We start from the raw sequence: 15,651 nt of genomic DNA, 5'->3' as shown, positions 1-15,651 counted from the left end.
GCTGCAGCGGTTTCCCAAAGGAGGAGGGAGTGTGCATCGGTCTGGTAACAAACAGAGAATGTTTTTTAATTATTTATATCACAAAAATCTGTGTTTTATCTAGGATATTTTCTGAATATTCTTTGTAAAATGCAGATTTTTTTCCACAAAACATTAGGATTCTTTGTTATATTAAACTTGTTTGTATAAGTAGGTAAAAATATACATTTAGCTGAAAGCATTACACTAACATTTACATATTTTAAGCTTTAGGAGGTTATTCAATCTAATTCCCAGCAGTGGACAGAACATTAAACTTGTATCTCAAGGTTTCATGGTTTTTCCCACACTCTTTGGTTATTTAATTTTCCAGGTTATGTAGACAACCTTTGATAATTGAAGCAAGGACTGAGTTGAAATAACCTTGAGTTGAGAAAAAAAACCTCATTTGGCAGAGCTGGGCTTGGTAGTACAGTGAAATTTTAGTGTAATGTGCTCTTGTGGTAATTGAAAGGGGAAAGATAATTTGAAGGAAAATGAATGTGTACTTAACTTTGGCTCTGATCAGGTTTTTTTTAATATAAGCAAAAGAATTTTTTGATCTAAATATCTTGATTTAAGTCTCCATGAAAATGTAGTAATAAAGTATATGAAGTTTTTTTGTTTTGTTTTTTATTTTTCATTTTGCTCTGTGACTGGTTTAAAGGTAAGTTTATTATATTACTGGTAAATTTTGCCAGGCTTCTCCCAACAGAGTAGAAGTGATTTGGCCTTGTAACTTAGTGGTGGTACCACCTTCTACATTCCAGTCTTGAAAAGGATGGAACTGGAATTTAGTATAACTCCTGTCAGTATATTGCTTAAAACATAGAAGAGGCAGGAGTTTGGGTGGTTGAATGGGATTCCCTTAGGATTTTACAGCTGATAAAGGTGCCCCTTCCTTTGCATGTCCCAAGCATCATTAATCCTCTTTTACTCTGTTGGGATGAGTCTTTTTTTGTTCCTGTTCAGAGTGGTTACTAACTTAATCTTCTCTCCTCTTGCTGTCACCTGCATTCGTGCTTCCCACCTGTTGTTGGCATGTCCTTTACCTTCTCTTTCCCTGCAACATCATCCTACACACTGACTCATTGTTGGCTTTGAAGATGTGGAAGATGTCAAGTTTGTGATCAACTATGACTATCCAAACAGCTCAGAGGATTATGTGCACCGTATTGGCCGAACAGCCCGTAGCACCAACAAGGGCACTGCCTACACCTTCTTCACCCCAGGGAACCTAAAGCAGGCCAGAGAGTTGATCAAAGTGCTAGAAGAGGCTAATCAGGCTATCAATCCAAAACTGATGCAGCTGGTGGACCACAGAGGAGGCGGCGGAGGAGGGGGTAAGGGTAAGTCCTGGAGTTTTCCAGGTACTGCCAAGGTATCTATTTTTGTGTTCATTGTGCCTTATTTTTTTAATCCAGTGAAGGTTTTATGTATGTTACTTAGAAGAAACTATGAAAAATTACTAAGTAATACAGTATGACATTTGGGGGCCTGTCAAAACCTTAGTGGTTTGTTAGGTTTTCAGTTTTCCATATAGAGAAATCAATAATTTCACACCGTTTATGATGGTAGAGACAGGTATAGTTTAACAGTTGCAAAATACACTAGGATCTGAGTTTCTTGCCTGCCAGTTTGATAGGATTTTTCCCCAATTTACTGCATGTTAAAGCTCTACATCAGAATTCCTTTAGAGGTTTTTAAAATACAGGGTTTTGTTTTTTGTTTTTTGTTTTTTTTTTTGAAATTGAGCTAGGAACCTGAACTTTTATCCTAAAGCTCGATCATTCTGATGTAGTTAGGTCTGCAAAGCAACATTTGAGAACCACTATGCACTAGTGGAGGATCCCTTTGTGGTGGTATGAACTTAGAGGCTTGCCCCCCCCCCCTTTTCCCTTGTTTTTCTTGTTTTTTCCTTTTTTTTTTTTTTTTATACCATTCTTAGGATCCTTCCTGCATTTTTTAGAGTGTGTTTCTTGGTAATTTTCAAATAATTAAAGGGCCTAGAAGGTGAAAAGTTGAATATTTGAATATATTCTCTTAAAGAATCAAATTATGGGTGATTTTTAAAAGTGTTCATTTGGAAGCTGGCCTAGCTAAATTAAGAAAGAATATGAATACTTTTATACCTAATAGCATTTTCACATGTGGTTAATGTTTGAATCATATATCTGGCATTGAAAATTCCTTGTGTCCTCATCAGGAGGTCGTTCTCGATACCGGACCACTTCTTCGGCCAACAATCCCAATCTGATGTATCAGGATGAGTGTGACCGGAGGCTTCGAGGAGTCAAAGATGGTGGCCGGAGAGACTCTGCAAGCTATCGGGATCGTAGTGAAACCGATAGAGCTGGTTATGCTAACGGCAGTGGCTATGGAAGTCCAAATTCTGCCTTTGGAGCGCAAGCAGGCCAATATACCTATGGTCAAGGCACCTATGGGGCAGCTGCTTATGGCACCAGTGGTTATACCGCCCAGGAATATGGCGCTGGCACTTACGGGGCTAGTAGCACCACTTCAACTGGGAGAAGTTCACAGAGCTCTAGCCAGCAGTTTAGTGGGATAGGCCGGTCTGGGCAGCAGCCACAGCCACTGATGTCACAACAGTTTGCACAGCCTCCAGGAGCTACCAATATGATAGGTTACATGGGGCAGACTGCCTACCAATACCCCCCTCCTCCTCCTCCCCCTCCTCCTTCACGTAAATGAAACCACTCAAGTGGTAGTGACTTTTGTGCAGACTTACTACATTTAAAGCAACGCTATCTTTCCCTTTTTCCCTCTTCCCTTTTTCTTTTTCTTTTTAAATTTTTCCCCCCAACCATTGTGATTTGTCTCTCATGCAGCTTAGTTAGAATTCACTGCCAGTTTTCTTCTGCCCGCCAAAATGATCCAGTCTGTTGTAATAACAGATTTTGTAAAAGTATATATATATGTATAGCTGACTGGAAGAGATTTTTTTCCCCCCAACTTCTTGCATGTTGAGGATATTTGAGCTATTTTTCATCTTAAAAGGTATTAGGCCCTTTTGTGGAAGCCCATTTTTTTTGTCCTGAGTTGGGGGTGGGGGAGGGTAGAGGGTTGAATTCAGCAGAAGATGGCATCTGTGCTTTAAATTGCTCTCATTACTGGAATAGGAAAAAAAAAAAACAAGAGTGAGTTCCCTACACATTTTCTGTAATGCTTTTTAATGTTTCTCAAGCTGGAACAGGGTTCCTCAGGCCTGATGAGTTTTTAAGACAGTGCTTTATTTACCATTGTCATTTTGGCTGATTGCTTGTTACGTGCATTTGACAGTTTAAAAAAAAATTCCTAATTGGCTTTGTATCCTATATACTCTGCCTTCCCCCTTCCCAATTACTGAAAAATAACCATTTTAGTGTCAGGTTAGAAATTAAATTGCTGAGTCTGAGTTTTTTTAAAGTATATCTTTTAAATTAAAAATCCCAGATGTTTACTGCAATGGTTAAATGTAGCATCTCAGCATCTGGGTGGAAGCTGTCTATTTTTCTACCCCATTTAACCAGGGACCATCTGTGAAATTGATTTTCCAACCAGACAGCTGCTGTGAGCAGAATGAACATAGTTGCTCACTGGAAATTTATTAACCGGTTAAGTATTCACCTGCAGTGTAAGAAAACACCTTTAATTATAAACAATATACTCAGTGGGCAAATTTTCTTTTTAAACTTACTATCTGTAGAGCTAGAATAAAAGCAACTCCTTGCCAGCTGCTCAGCCGTTTTGGCCACATTATCTTGAATCTTAAGGGTCTATTAAGAACTCTTCCTCTGTTCATACTCTGTTCTCTGCATTGCTTTGTAACAGCTTTTGGATGCAAATTTTCCTCAGCATCCTTTTGCACTCAGCTTTTCACAGGTAGGTAGTGTTTAAGAAAAGTTACAGAGGACTAAAGCCCAAGTCCTTTTGCTTTTCCTCCATCTGAAGGTAGGTGAGATTGTCTCCTTCATATAATACCGACTGTTTTACTGGGACTTCCTATAGCAGATAGGCCTGAAAAGAATTTCCTTCTCCTTTTCTCTGTAACAGGAGAGGAAGATCAGTCAGCCCCAGAAACCTCGTCCATATCCAGTGTGGGACTATTTTTAATAGTTACTGGTATTGTTCATTCATAGTGTAGTTGAAGGGGGAAGGCTCCACTGCATTCTTTGGCTAAGGCCTGAGAGTGCCTACTAGTTTGTAAGATCTTAATACTTGAGGTTTTTGTTTTTGTTTTCCTTTTAAAATTCTTTAGGGAGAGAGAAGGGATTATTTCTGAGGGGTACTGAAAGTGTGGTTGAATGTGCAACATACAGGTAGGTTGTCAGCATAAGCTGAAATAAATGCATGTAAGAACTTTATGACACCATTCCCCTCACCCCTTTCTTCCGTAATTTCTCTTTTTCCCCTTAGAGAAGTTGAGGTTGAGGGAGGATGGTAGGCACAGGAAAAAAACATGGCAACACTGCTCTGTGCTTTCAAACCAAAGTATCTCTCCCTCAGAAAAAGTTTGTCTAAGCACTGATTAATCCATTGTAGATGTTTTTCTTCTATACCAAAATTCTGTTTTGTTTTGTTTTGTTTTTTAAACACAAAGGTGCCACGACGGGGTATCCTCTCTTGCAGGTCTTGAAAGCATCTCTTTGCAGGAAATGTCTCTGGGCAAGCAAACAGTATTTGGTCTGCTGCTTGCTTCCCTTCTTCCTCCAGGGGTGTATCATAAAGTCAAAATAACAGCATATTCCAAAACTCAAAAGCTATTGTGGCCTGAGCACAGCTGAAATCTAGTAGAGTTTTTACTGTGTAACTCGAGTTAAATCTTCTGCCTCTATGCCACTCATAACTCAGGTTCTGCCTTTGCTTCAGAACATGAGCAGAAGAATCCTCATTTGATGCTAATTATTGCAGTCATGAATGAAACTCACTTAGGGAAAGGATGTCAATATTAAGCTATGGGACTGCTTCTCCCCAGTCCCTCCCTAACAATTCATTGCGTGGACTTCTCTCATCTAAAAGGTTGGTGGCTTTTGCTTGGGATCAGTGCTCTCTCTATTCACGTACTTGCTGGTCTCTGAACACATTCCTGTTGCGTTAAGACTTGAAAGATTTGTGGATGTGTGATGTTCAGGCACAAGATGCTAATAAGAGCTTATGTTAACTATTCTTAGTTTGTAAATTGTCCTTTTGATACCATCTTGTTTTCTTTTGTAGGTATAAATAAAACACTGTTGACAATAAGGTGTGTGATTTTTATTGCTGAAAAAATTCTGACTGTAGTCCAATGGTAGTCTCTTTATTTGCTTTAAGACCAAGGTTGGGGATGTTGGATTGACTCACCTTACCACCTATAAATGTGAAAGGGAGGTGGGATTGACTGGTCTTAATGCAAACATCTGAGTCACAAAGCAACAAGACAATAGCTAGTAGATAAAGCCTGGGTTATTTGTTTCCTCATAACATTTCACACCTGTTGATATCACCCTTGTATCTTGACTTCCTAAACTTGATTATCTACCTGGGAAGTGAAAATTAACAGAATACTCCTCTAATATTTGGACTGTGATCTTCATTTGGGGTTTTTGCCCTATATAGTGTGAGACTGGGATTGGCTGTTCCTTAGCATGAGTTTAACACTAGGGCCTTCCCAGGGCAATATCTGACCCATTCATGGGTTAAGCACCTAAGGTTTTCTTGGTCCAGTTGGCGTTGTGAGGGTACCATACTTGGTAATAGGTCCAAGATTTTAATTACCTCTATAATTTAAGGAGATACTGAAAAGGTCTTCTAGATAGAATGATCAGTGCTTTGAAGTCCACACTAAGCATTTTTCTCTTTAAACATTCGGTCGTGTATGTCACCATAGAAAACACTTCAAATAGTTTGTGTCCTTGTTGAGGTGTAGAACATCTGAGGGCCCTCAAATTGGCATTGGGAGACTTAACTTCTTTCCTTTAAGGACTAGAAGAAAAGGAAGCTGAAATTAGAATTTGTCAGGAATGGTCCCTGTTGTAACTTTGTGCACAATCTTAGTATCTAGTGCCCAATTCACAGTAAGTATTCAGATGTTAAAGCCAAAGGGAAACTTCATTACAGGTTCACTGTAGACGCCTTGGATGCTGATCACCACTAGCCCCCGCCCCCCACCCCCACCCCCGGTAGACCATAAATCTAGCAGTTGTCCTCTCCATGATTCATCCAGTACATCAACAGTTCCTATCAGCTCCACTCTCAAGACAAATGTCCATCTCTTGTTTCCACTGATGACCCACTCCCAGACAATTCCAACTGCCCCCTTATATCTCCTTGCTTTGGCTGCTTTTTAACTGTACACAACCAACTGGTGAGGTTTTCAAATAACCCCTCCAGTTGCTGTTTGTGATTAGAAAGTGAAGAGAGGATAGTAGAGCTCAAGTGGTAGAGTGCTTGCCTGGCATACACAAGGTCCTGGGTTCAATCCCCAGTATCCCCTCTAAATAAGTAAACCTAATTACCATCCCCCCCCAATTTTTTTTTTTAATGCAAAGTGGATTCCTTACTCTGACTTAGGAGGCCCAGGTGACTAACCTTGATTGTCCTCTGATATCTCCAGGTTTAAAGACTTTGACTATCTTAGCCTTTTTGTCATTTATCACTCCAAGCTGGTTCCTGCCTTGGGGCTTACAAATAAACCATTCTCTCTGGAATGTCTTTGACCTGTATTTTCCTAACCCAAATACTATGTCAAATATCACTCTCATAGCTGTCTTCTCTAAATGGGGCACAATACATAAAATGCTCTATTGGTCTGTATTATTTTTTTCATGGTACTTTCAGTTTCCTGAAGATACTTTGTCATCTGTGTTAGAACATAAGCACCATGATGAGCACACAGACTTGTCTCCATTCACTTTCAAACCCCTCAAATATTTACTGTAGTAACTGAGCCAGTGGCAGCAACACTGCTCTGTTATCCCAGCACCTACCTTTGGTCACATACAAGTAGAAGAAGTCACAGTAGAAGATGGTTTGCACTACCCCAGACACCACTGCAATTTGGTCATAGAAATTCTCAGTCTGGTACCGCCTGATCCAGTTAGCCAGGTAGAGTGCCCGGTACAGCCCAAGGAAGAACAGGTAATGAGTAGTAATGGTCTCGGCTTCTCCAGTCTTACTGATCATGAAGAGTTGAGGCAGGATAGCCACCGATTCCAGGTAGATAGAGAAAGTCCAGAGGATCTGAGTCAAAGAGAAATTGCCAGAGGAGGCTGATCAAGAAGGGGCCCATCTTTAGAATTCAGTTACTAAAATGATGTTAATTGGAGAGAGAATACAGTGAAGCAAAAAAGAATAATGTTCCTGAAATTTTAAAACATTTTAATCAGTATATCATTGCACCCTTTCTCTGCAAATAAACATTTTTAAGACTCAACACTTTTTTCACAACAGCTTGAACATTGCTATAGAGCGTAATTTTTAATTGTTGCAGAGTTCTGTTGTATAAATTCGCCTTAATTGAGGCCATGGTTTCTCAAAATACAATCCATGAACATCAGCATCAGAATCTTCTCAGATGTCTGTTGTCCCACAGATTCTTGGGCCATGGCCCAGGACTACTGAGTTGAAATCTGGGTCTGGACTGTGCTCTAGCATCCACTAATCACCTGATAGGACAGAAGGCCTCAGCCTTAAGTGGTGCTGCGATGCCTGCTTTGTTTACAAACATGGCTATTTAGATATGCCCATTTTCAAGTGGAGCACTATCTATAGCTTATTGGCAATTTCTAAACTCATGACAACAATGCAAAGAGTAATGGCCATGCTTGCAGTAGAAAGCCAGCCCAGATGTTACCAAGGGTCTGGAGATAAGAATTTTAGGGAGTGTGTTTACCTTTGGGAATTAGTACTCTGGGGTCCCTTCCCTTACCTCCAGGGGAGTGAAACTGTAGTTCTCAAGGAAGGAGAGGCCAATGACTGGGACCAGAAGAAACTCCAGGCGGAATGTGTCATTCTCACTGTCAAACGTTTTCCGAAATTTCCCATAGATCATGTACACTGTGACATAGGCACAGAGGAGAAAAACCACCTGAAAAGGGACAGAGACACATGGGAATCAATGAAGTCATTTCCCAACCTATTTGCTGGGCTTCAAATCCACCCTGAGTTGGGACCTAACAAACCCAGGAGCTAGTGCTCTGCCTTAAGGTGGAAAAGGTGAAGTGTGTTTGCAATTTCTCTTGGGTCAGTGGCCTTAGAATCTGAAGCTCATAACCTTTTTGTTAAGTAAATACATGCTCCCAGTTGGGGCCGATAGTGCTCATGAAGACTCAAACGTGCTCAGGCGTCCTCCCACTGTGAAGCATCAGGCAAAAACAAAAACAAAAACAAAAACCCAGAATTGGTCTTTGTAGAGGGATTTAGCAGTTGTCTTCCAGGGCTCTCTTAAAACCTCAACTTCCTGGATCTGCATCAGTGACTTGAGAGCATTCTTCCTCATAGGCTAACATTCCTTGAATCAGTTGATCACCGATTCTTCAGAAAAGCACTCTTTTTCTAACTATGGCAGCTGTCCTCCAATATAGAATGATTTTATGATCTGGCCTCTAACCTAGGCCATAGGCTCTCATTTGAATTACATCAAAAGCATATAGGCGGCTGCCCCTTCCCCTGCCTCTAGAGTTTCTGATTTAGCAGGTCTGAGTGGGCCTGAGAATTTGCATTTCTAGTAAGTTCCTATATGAAATTGTTGCTGCTGGTCCAGGACCACAATGGCCTAGAGAACTAATGTTTGTGCTTCAAAACTCAGGTTATTTCCTCAAAGTCTTTTCTCACCAGAATGAGGTACACATGCTCTGGGTCACCATACCCCTATGCAAAACTGCTCATTGCTGCTTGTGATCACATGTTCTGTAAATGTCTGTGTACCAGTCTGTCTCCCCTACTGGAAGAGATTCCATAAGAAGGTCCATGTCTGTCTATCTCTGAATCTAACTCAGGGCGCAGCACAAAATGCTGGAATGAGTGAATGAATCAGTGAAATGGAGATTACTTCATTTCACAAATGTGGAAATTGGCCTCTTTGAGGATCATAAACCTCATTCAGCCATGGCAAGGGCTGGGTCCACAGTCTCTTCCAGGACTGCCCAAGTCAGACTCCTGGGCAGAGAAATTAACCAAGCAGAGAGTGTTTGCTACTTCTGTGTTGGATTTAAGTAGACAGTGATTTCAGGCCCTCGGACTGAAGCTCACACTGAGTTCAACAACCCATAAGTAACAGCATCCTCCATTCCACCAATCCTAGGAACAAGATGCCCAGTATCCCGAAAGGGACATCCTGATATGGAGAACTCACTTTTGGTTAAATATCTTCTGGGCGCTAAGCACATTACATATATTATCTCATGTTATCTTCACAATAGCCTTGCAAGATAGGTAGGATTCCTCCCATGTAGCCTTTCTTCCTTAAAAACAGGACTCTCATTAGACCATGTCCCCAGCTAAAAACTACATTTTCTAGCTTCCTTTGCAGATAAGGATGGTCAGTGACATACATATGGAAGTCACTGGGTAGAGTTTGGGGAAAGCTCTTTAAAAAGAGCTTACCAAGCTGGCAGGCACCCTATTGCTCTTTCTCCCTTTCCTCTTCCTTCCTGCCCAGAATGTGATGTAATGATAGGAGCTCTAGCAACGATTCTGTGACCTTGAGGCAACCCAGAGAATAGATATCACACTGAAGACTAGCTATATAATTTGCAGTCAAGGCTTCTTGTTGAAAAATTAAGAATTTCAAGATGGCAACAGCAAAGAATTAAACCAAGCACGAGGCCCTTATGAGCAACTGCACAGGTTACAAACTTCAGTCCTAGTCACACTAAAGCTGGCAGAGCAGAAAGTTAAAAGGAGCTGCCATCCCAGCCCTGGACTACTCACTTCCAGATTTTATGTTATGAGTGAGGTAAAAATAAATCCTTACCTTATTAAAATAACTCTTATTTTAAGTCTCTGTTACCAGCATCCAGATAATTACATCCTACTTTACTAACTCTGAAACCTGCCTGGGCTCCTTCCACTAAACTTTGTTGCCTTCAAGAGCTAGGATGGTTGGTTAAAACCTCAGAAAATGCCTCATCCCAACAGAAGCTCACAGCTCTGACCCAGGGCCTGGAACATCGAAGTAAAACAGGACCAAGCTTCAGAGCAACAGTTTCCTGTCACAAAACTGAATCCAAACCATTCACCTGCACCATCTGCCCTCACCCAGCCCGCCGTCGGCATCCCCACCGCCAGCGGGCAGCCCTCACCTTCTCAGCTTCCACTGGGCCTGCTTTCTGTCTGTCCCCCGACTATACTGAACTTGTTCCTGCCTTGGGGCCTTTGCATCAGCTACTCCTTCTGCTTGAAATACTCTTCCTCTGATCTTCATTTTTTGTGTCACTCAGATCTCAGCTTACATGTCACTTCTTCAGAGAGGCCCTTCCAGGTCACACTCCCTGAATAGTCCCCTAGTCATTCTCTATCACATAACCCAATTTAAAAAATTTTTTTGTATGTTTGAAGGAAACATCACCCAGTTTTAATTATTTGCATAGCATTATCCTCACCAGTTTTCCTGGATTGTTTTATTGGCCCTCTCCCCAGTTAGAATGTAGGTGCCACGAGCACCGGCACCTCACATCTACTTCAGGTACCTCACTCACAGGACGTGCTCAGTAAATATTTGACACATAAATGGACGAATACGTTTTCTAAAAGCCTAGGGCACCATGTTTGATTTTTTGCTTATTTTTTAACCATTATAATAGCTAACCTTTATTGAGTGTTTAATATATGGCAGCTATTCTGTATTTATATTTGTGACCTTGTTGAATTTTCACAACAAAATCCTCTGAGGTAAGTACTACTCTCTTCATTTTGCAGAGGAGGAAACTGAGGTACACAGAGTCCAGAAGTCTTGCCCAAGCCCAGGTCCCACAGCTGCTAACAGCAAAGCTGGGATTCAAATCCAGGTCTGCTTGGTTCCACAGCTAAGTTCCCAAGCCTCTCATGGTCTAGGGGCGCTTGGCAGGCCCCCTGCCATGGCTATCCATCCCCCTTACCTTCATCACTGTGTTGTAGATGGAGATGAAGTTGGTGAACAGGTCCAGGTACCTGGTGGTGAAGACGAGAGCGAAAAGGATCTGGCTCTTCCCAGAGATGCCTGTGGCCGGATGGGGACATGAGATAGTAAGAACACAGCCTCCCAGGCTCACACATACTCTAGAAGCCCAGATTCTGAGCTGGAATGGCCTCCAGAGTGTCCAGTCACATCTAACAATGACACCTTGTCCAGGGGACTGCCGCCCTCTGAGGGTCAGGAAACCCTCCTTCCTATTGGATCACTGGAGTCTGTTACTCTCATTGGGATGTAATCTGTCACCCAGTCTCCAAATAAAGGCATGAACACTGAGTTCCCAGGGCCCCTGCGAGTGCCTACCTCGGCTCTTGCTCTGGGGAGGGTGTGGGGGTGGTGTGAGTCGGGCTTGGGGGCGGGGGTGTCAAGGCTTCTCTTCGCTCCACCCCCAGAATTCCACTGACAATACCCAAAGCTCCAACTTTTGGAGAACAACTCACTGACTCTATGAGATGTTGATTCACCAGGGAGACCAGAGCAGGCGGAAGAAGGCGCAGGGCCAGGGGAGCATTCTATTTTATTTTTCCAACTTTTAAAGATTAAAAAAGCTTTTTATTCTATTATAAAAGTTATGACTATTTTCCTCTGTAAAACAAAAAACCAGATAATACACAGAGATGCAAATTTAAAAAAGCAGTAATCACCTGAAGCCCAAAGCCTCAGTGTGCACCCTTCCAGATCTTGTTGGCTAACACATACACACGACACATGTGGACACACTGAGTCGACAAAACTGCGTTCATACTTTCCATGCTAGTTCTTCATCTGCTTTGGCCTCTTTCTTTCTAAACTTTTAATTCTGAAACAATTTCAGGTTTACAGAGGAGTTGTAAAGACAGTACAGAGAGTCCCTGTATACCCTTCACCCAGCCTCCTCCAATGTTAACACCTTGCATAATCACAAAACATTTTGCCAAAACTAAGAAATTGACATCGGTATAGCCCTATTGACTAAAAGTCAGACTTTATTCAGATTTCACGTTTTCCCAATGATGTCCTTTTTCTGTTCCAGGATCTCATCCAGGAATCGAAGCTGCATTTAGCCATCGTGCTCCTTAGCCAACTTTTGGCCACTTTTGATACATCCTGGAGGTGGTTCCAAGGTGGAGTGAGCAGATACCCTGCCTCCCGTTTCTCTTGCCTGATCAAGCCCACAGCAGTCTGGATACTTCTCCAAATCACCCCCATGGTCCATGATGTCCATGTTTTTGCATCCAAAGGTCAACTCTGTCCTCACTCACCCAACCCCTCAACTACACCCTTGCCCGGGCTTCTGTGACTGTCCACACTGCTAGCTTCTCACCTTCTCTGACCGCCCGTCTCCTCCTCGACACCTAATCCTTGGAAGGCCACCTCTTTTCTCCTTCTGTCCCTTTGCCATCCCATGGCACACATGGGGGACACTCTGGCTATGGACTCTCCTCAGAGTTCTGACCTATATTCCTGCCTGATCACATAACCACCCCGCCCGGAACCCCCTCCTCCTGTCTTCATAGATGCCACCACCATCCCCTCCGCGCTCAAGCCAGAAAACCACGAGCCAGCCTTGAGCCTCTCTCACCTTTGCCCGCCCACCCGTAGATTTTATTCTAAATGTGATGGATTGACTGGGAAGTTTGACACGGAGAAGGGATTCAGGGTTTGGCTCCTTTGTACACCTGACCTGTGCCTTCTCTAACCATTCCTCTGGTGCGGGGCATTTTGGGGAGGGGGCAATTGTAATGAGTGAGGATGAGCACCGCTGAAGCCCTAACATTCTGGAGAGCACTGGGTCCACATGCTGGATTTCCTACCAGCATGGCAAGCCTGCTCCTCACACTCATCTGTAAAATGGAGCAGGACTGATGTGAGGACTAAATAGGATTCAGCGGGAACGTGAGTGCTCCTTGGGGGTCTGGCGTGGGGCTGGCTATGCAGGAAGGAGCTCCCTGTAGGGGGATGGGTGGTAGTCTGGGAGGCAGTACTGACCCGGCTCGGGGCTATGCCTGTTGTTGTGCCATCTCCCTGAGCCCTCACTGAGGGAGGCCCTCAGCCCCACATAGGAGGGTCCAGGAGGTGGCTCTGGTGGAGGATGCTTGGCTTCCTCTTCACACGACCTTCCCCCACCCCTCCCCTCTCTCCATCCCCAGCCTGCCAGGGCCCTGGGCTTCACTCACATTTTCCTTAGCGCTTTGGGAGCCCTCACATCTTGAGCACAATGGTTTTCACACTCTTTTGAAAGCAGTGAATAATTCCCACCAAAGCAAGCCGAGCATGGAGACCCCAGGACACAAAAGAGACTATGAACCAGCACCTGGCCAGAGTCCCTCGGGGGTCCACCAAGCACGTATGGGACCCACCTACTAGGGGAAGTCCTCCCTCCCATTTGACAGATGGGGAAACTGAGGCCCAAGGTCACACACAGAGTCAGTGGCAGAGCAAGAATAAAGCCCCAGTCTCCTGCCTTTGGGGCTAGGTCACTGGGGTTTCGCACCAGGCCCTGCTCCTCGGGGCTGACAGGCTGGCATCCAGGCACCTCACCTACTCAGTTCTCAACCAGGCCTGCGATGATCCTTCTCCACACACATACAGGTCCCACCACCCATCTGATCTTCTTTTCCCATAGCACTTAGCGCCTCTGACAAACCACATCATTTACTCAGTTGCTACCACTGTTGCCTGTTGGCGGTCTCCCACTGCTAGATTCAGTTGTATCAGGTCAGGATCTCTGCCTGTGCTGGCTGGTAATATCCCAGGTGCCTAGTAGGATGCCTGGCAGAGCAGGTTGGGGAACAGCGCCCCCTCCTGGTCATGGCTGCTCACCCAGCCCATGGCCCTGCGTGCAGAGACTGGTCCAACCAAGCAAGATTCCCTCACTGGAGCTGCTCAGTGTTCCTGGCCCTTTTCACTAGAGTGGGAACCTGAGGGGCCGTGAGTGGCTATCACCTTGGAGACCCCAAACCCAAATGGCCTCCTTCAGCAATGACTCTCACACCAGCACCCACCTCTCACTCCTACCGAGCCTCCCAGGCTGGCAGCCTCCACGATGCTCTCTCGGATTCCTCTACCAGCCAATCCACACAGCTTCCAGAGTCCCCTTCCAAGCCCCCTCACCTCCCAAATTTTCCATGGCTCCCTAGTCCCAACTCCTTAGCCTGACAGACAAAGCCCTTTCACATATGACCACCCACCCCCCCTGGACTCATCTCCCTCCCAGATCACCCCCAAATCGGGCTGCTCACTATTCCTGGGACATAGTGAGCTCTGCCCTCTGTGACACCACACACCCTTCTTGGGTGACACCCTGCCTGTCTTCCAGGACCCAGCACAGAGCTGCTCCCTCCGTGAAGCCTTCAGGGGTCCACTCACTGCGTCCTTGGCCCCCATAAGGAGCCTGTGTTCATCTCTGTGTCCCCTCACCTCAGTGACAAGCTCAGGGCAGGAGCTTCCAGGACACCAGTGGACAAAGATGGCTGCAGGTGGCTCAGGCAGCCTCTAAATGCAGTGGGTCTGTTTGGCCATCACCAGTCCAATCCTGAAACCTTCAACCCCCAGCAGGGCAGCCAGACTGCTGGGGAAAAGGGGGACCTCTCCTACCCTCCCTGGGCTTCTGCTCAAGGGCAGCCCCATGCCCACCTGGGCAGGGCCAGTCCCCCTCCTGCCACATCACAGACGCCTGTAGCACAGTCAGGGGAGGAAAGATGGCCCAGCCTGTGGGGCAAGTCTGGGAAGGGGCAGAGGCGAGCAGTCAGGGGAGGAAAAGAGGAGACCTTGAGAGTTTGGGGTCACTTCCTGTATGGACACCTCCTTCCCCCCACCTCTGATTCCCACCCTGGGCCTGAGTGAGTGTAGAGAGAACAATGGGCCCCAAGGGGTGCTGCTCTTGGGCAGCAAAGGGGGTGTCACTTCCTCCTTATCCCCCTCCTCTTCCAACTAGCAGTGGCAATGCCAGGCAGGGGAGGGAAGGGGTCAATGGAGCCACAAGCCCATCCTCCCTCCATAATCTCCACGGGCCCTTTTTCTTTGATGTGGTACAATTTTAAACTTTCTTTGGAAGCGGAGCTGGACAAAAACAGTTTCAAGCACGGCCAAGCCGAAGTCTCCACCCAGAACAGAAATTAAGGAGCCAGAGGCAGAGGCGTGGGGCTGGCCCTCCGGTCCCGGTCCCCTACCTCCCGCCCGGGGCGCCCCTCACCCGTGCAGCACTTGGACCTCCAAATCTTCCCCAGGAGCAAGATCATGGCCAGGAGGTGGCTCAGGTCGCCGAGGATTCGGAACACGTTCATGGTCCGGCCCGCGCGCAGCCAACTCCCGGGAAACTTTCTGGTGGGCCAGGCGGCTGCCACGTCCCCGTCCCCGGCCCCGGCCTCTGGGTCCCGAGCCCCTGCCGGTGCCTCCGAGCTCCGAGCTCCGCCAGCGCGCTCTTGGCCGGGCGGTGACGTGGCCAGGACGGCTGCCGCGCCAGGGAGCCAGGAAGCGCCGCCGCCCGAGGTCCCGAGATCCCG

At 45.4% G+C, this 15,651-nt stretch overlaps 2 protein-coding genes across 3 annotated transcripts in view; one reads left to right on the top strand and one right to left on the bottom strand.

Moving 5' to 3' along the window:
• DDX17 (DEAD-box helicase 17) overlaps nucleotides 1-5,259 on the top strand; it is a 17,943-nt gene extending 12,684 nt beyond the window's left edge. The window contains exons 12-13 of one of the 2 annotated variants that reach the window (XM_010960305.3): nucleotides 1,125-1,367; nucleotides 2,225-5,259. In XM_010960305.3, coding sequence (XP_010958607.1) covers nucleotides 1,125-1,367; nucleotides 2,225-2,730 — 749 coding nt within the window. In that variant the 3' untranslated portion in view covers nucleotides 2,731-5,259. The remainder of the gene's footprint in view (nucleotides 1-1,124; nucleotides 1,368-2,224) is intronic. The other variant, XM_010960306.3, reaches the window with a different exon arrangement.
• Nucleotides 5,257-15,651, bottom strand: KDELR3 (KDEL endoplasmic reticulum protein retention receptor 3). The gene is made up of 5 exons (XM_010960303.3): nucleotides 15,342-15,651; nucleotides 11,094-11,194; nucleotides 7,925-8,083; nucleotides 6,984-7,236; nucleotides 5,257-5,979 (listed from the first exon to the last, which is right to left on the bottom strand). The coding sequence occupies exons 1-5, from the start codon at nucleotides 15,430-15,432 to the stop codon at nucleotides 5,939-5,941; spliced, it is 645 nt and encodes a 214-aa protein (XP_010958605.1). The 5' UTR covers nucleotides 15,433-15,651; the 3' UTR covers nucleotides 5,257-5,938.

This window comes from Camelus bactrianus, chromosome 12, assembly GCF_048773025.1.
Source record: "Camelus bactrianus isolate YW-2024 breed Bactrian camel chromosome 12, ASM4877302v1, whole genome shotgun sequence".
NCBI lineage: Eukaryota > Metazoa > Chordata > Mammalia > Artiodactyla > Camelidae > Camelus > Camelus bactrianus.
This window is presented reverse-complemented; position numbering and strand designations above follow the sequence as displayed.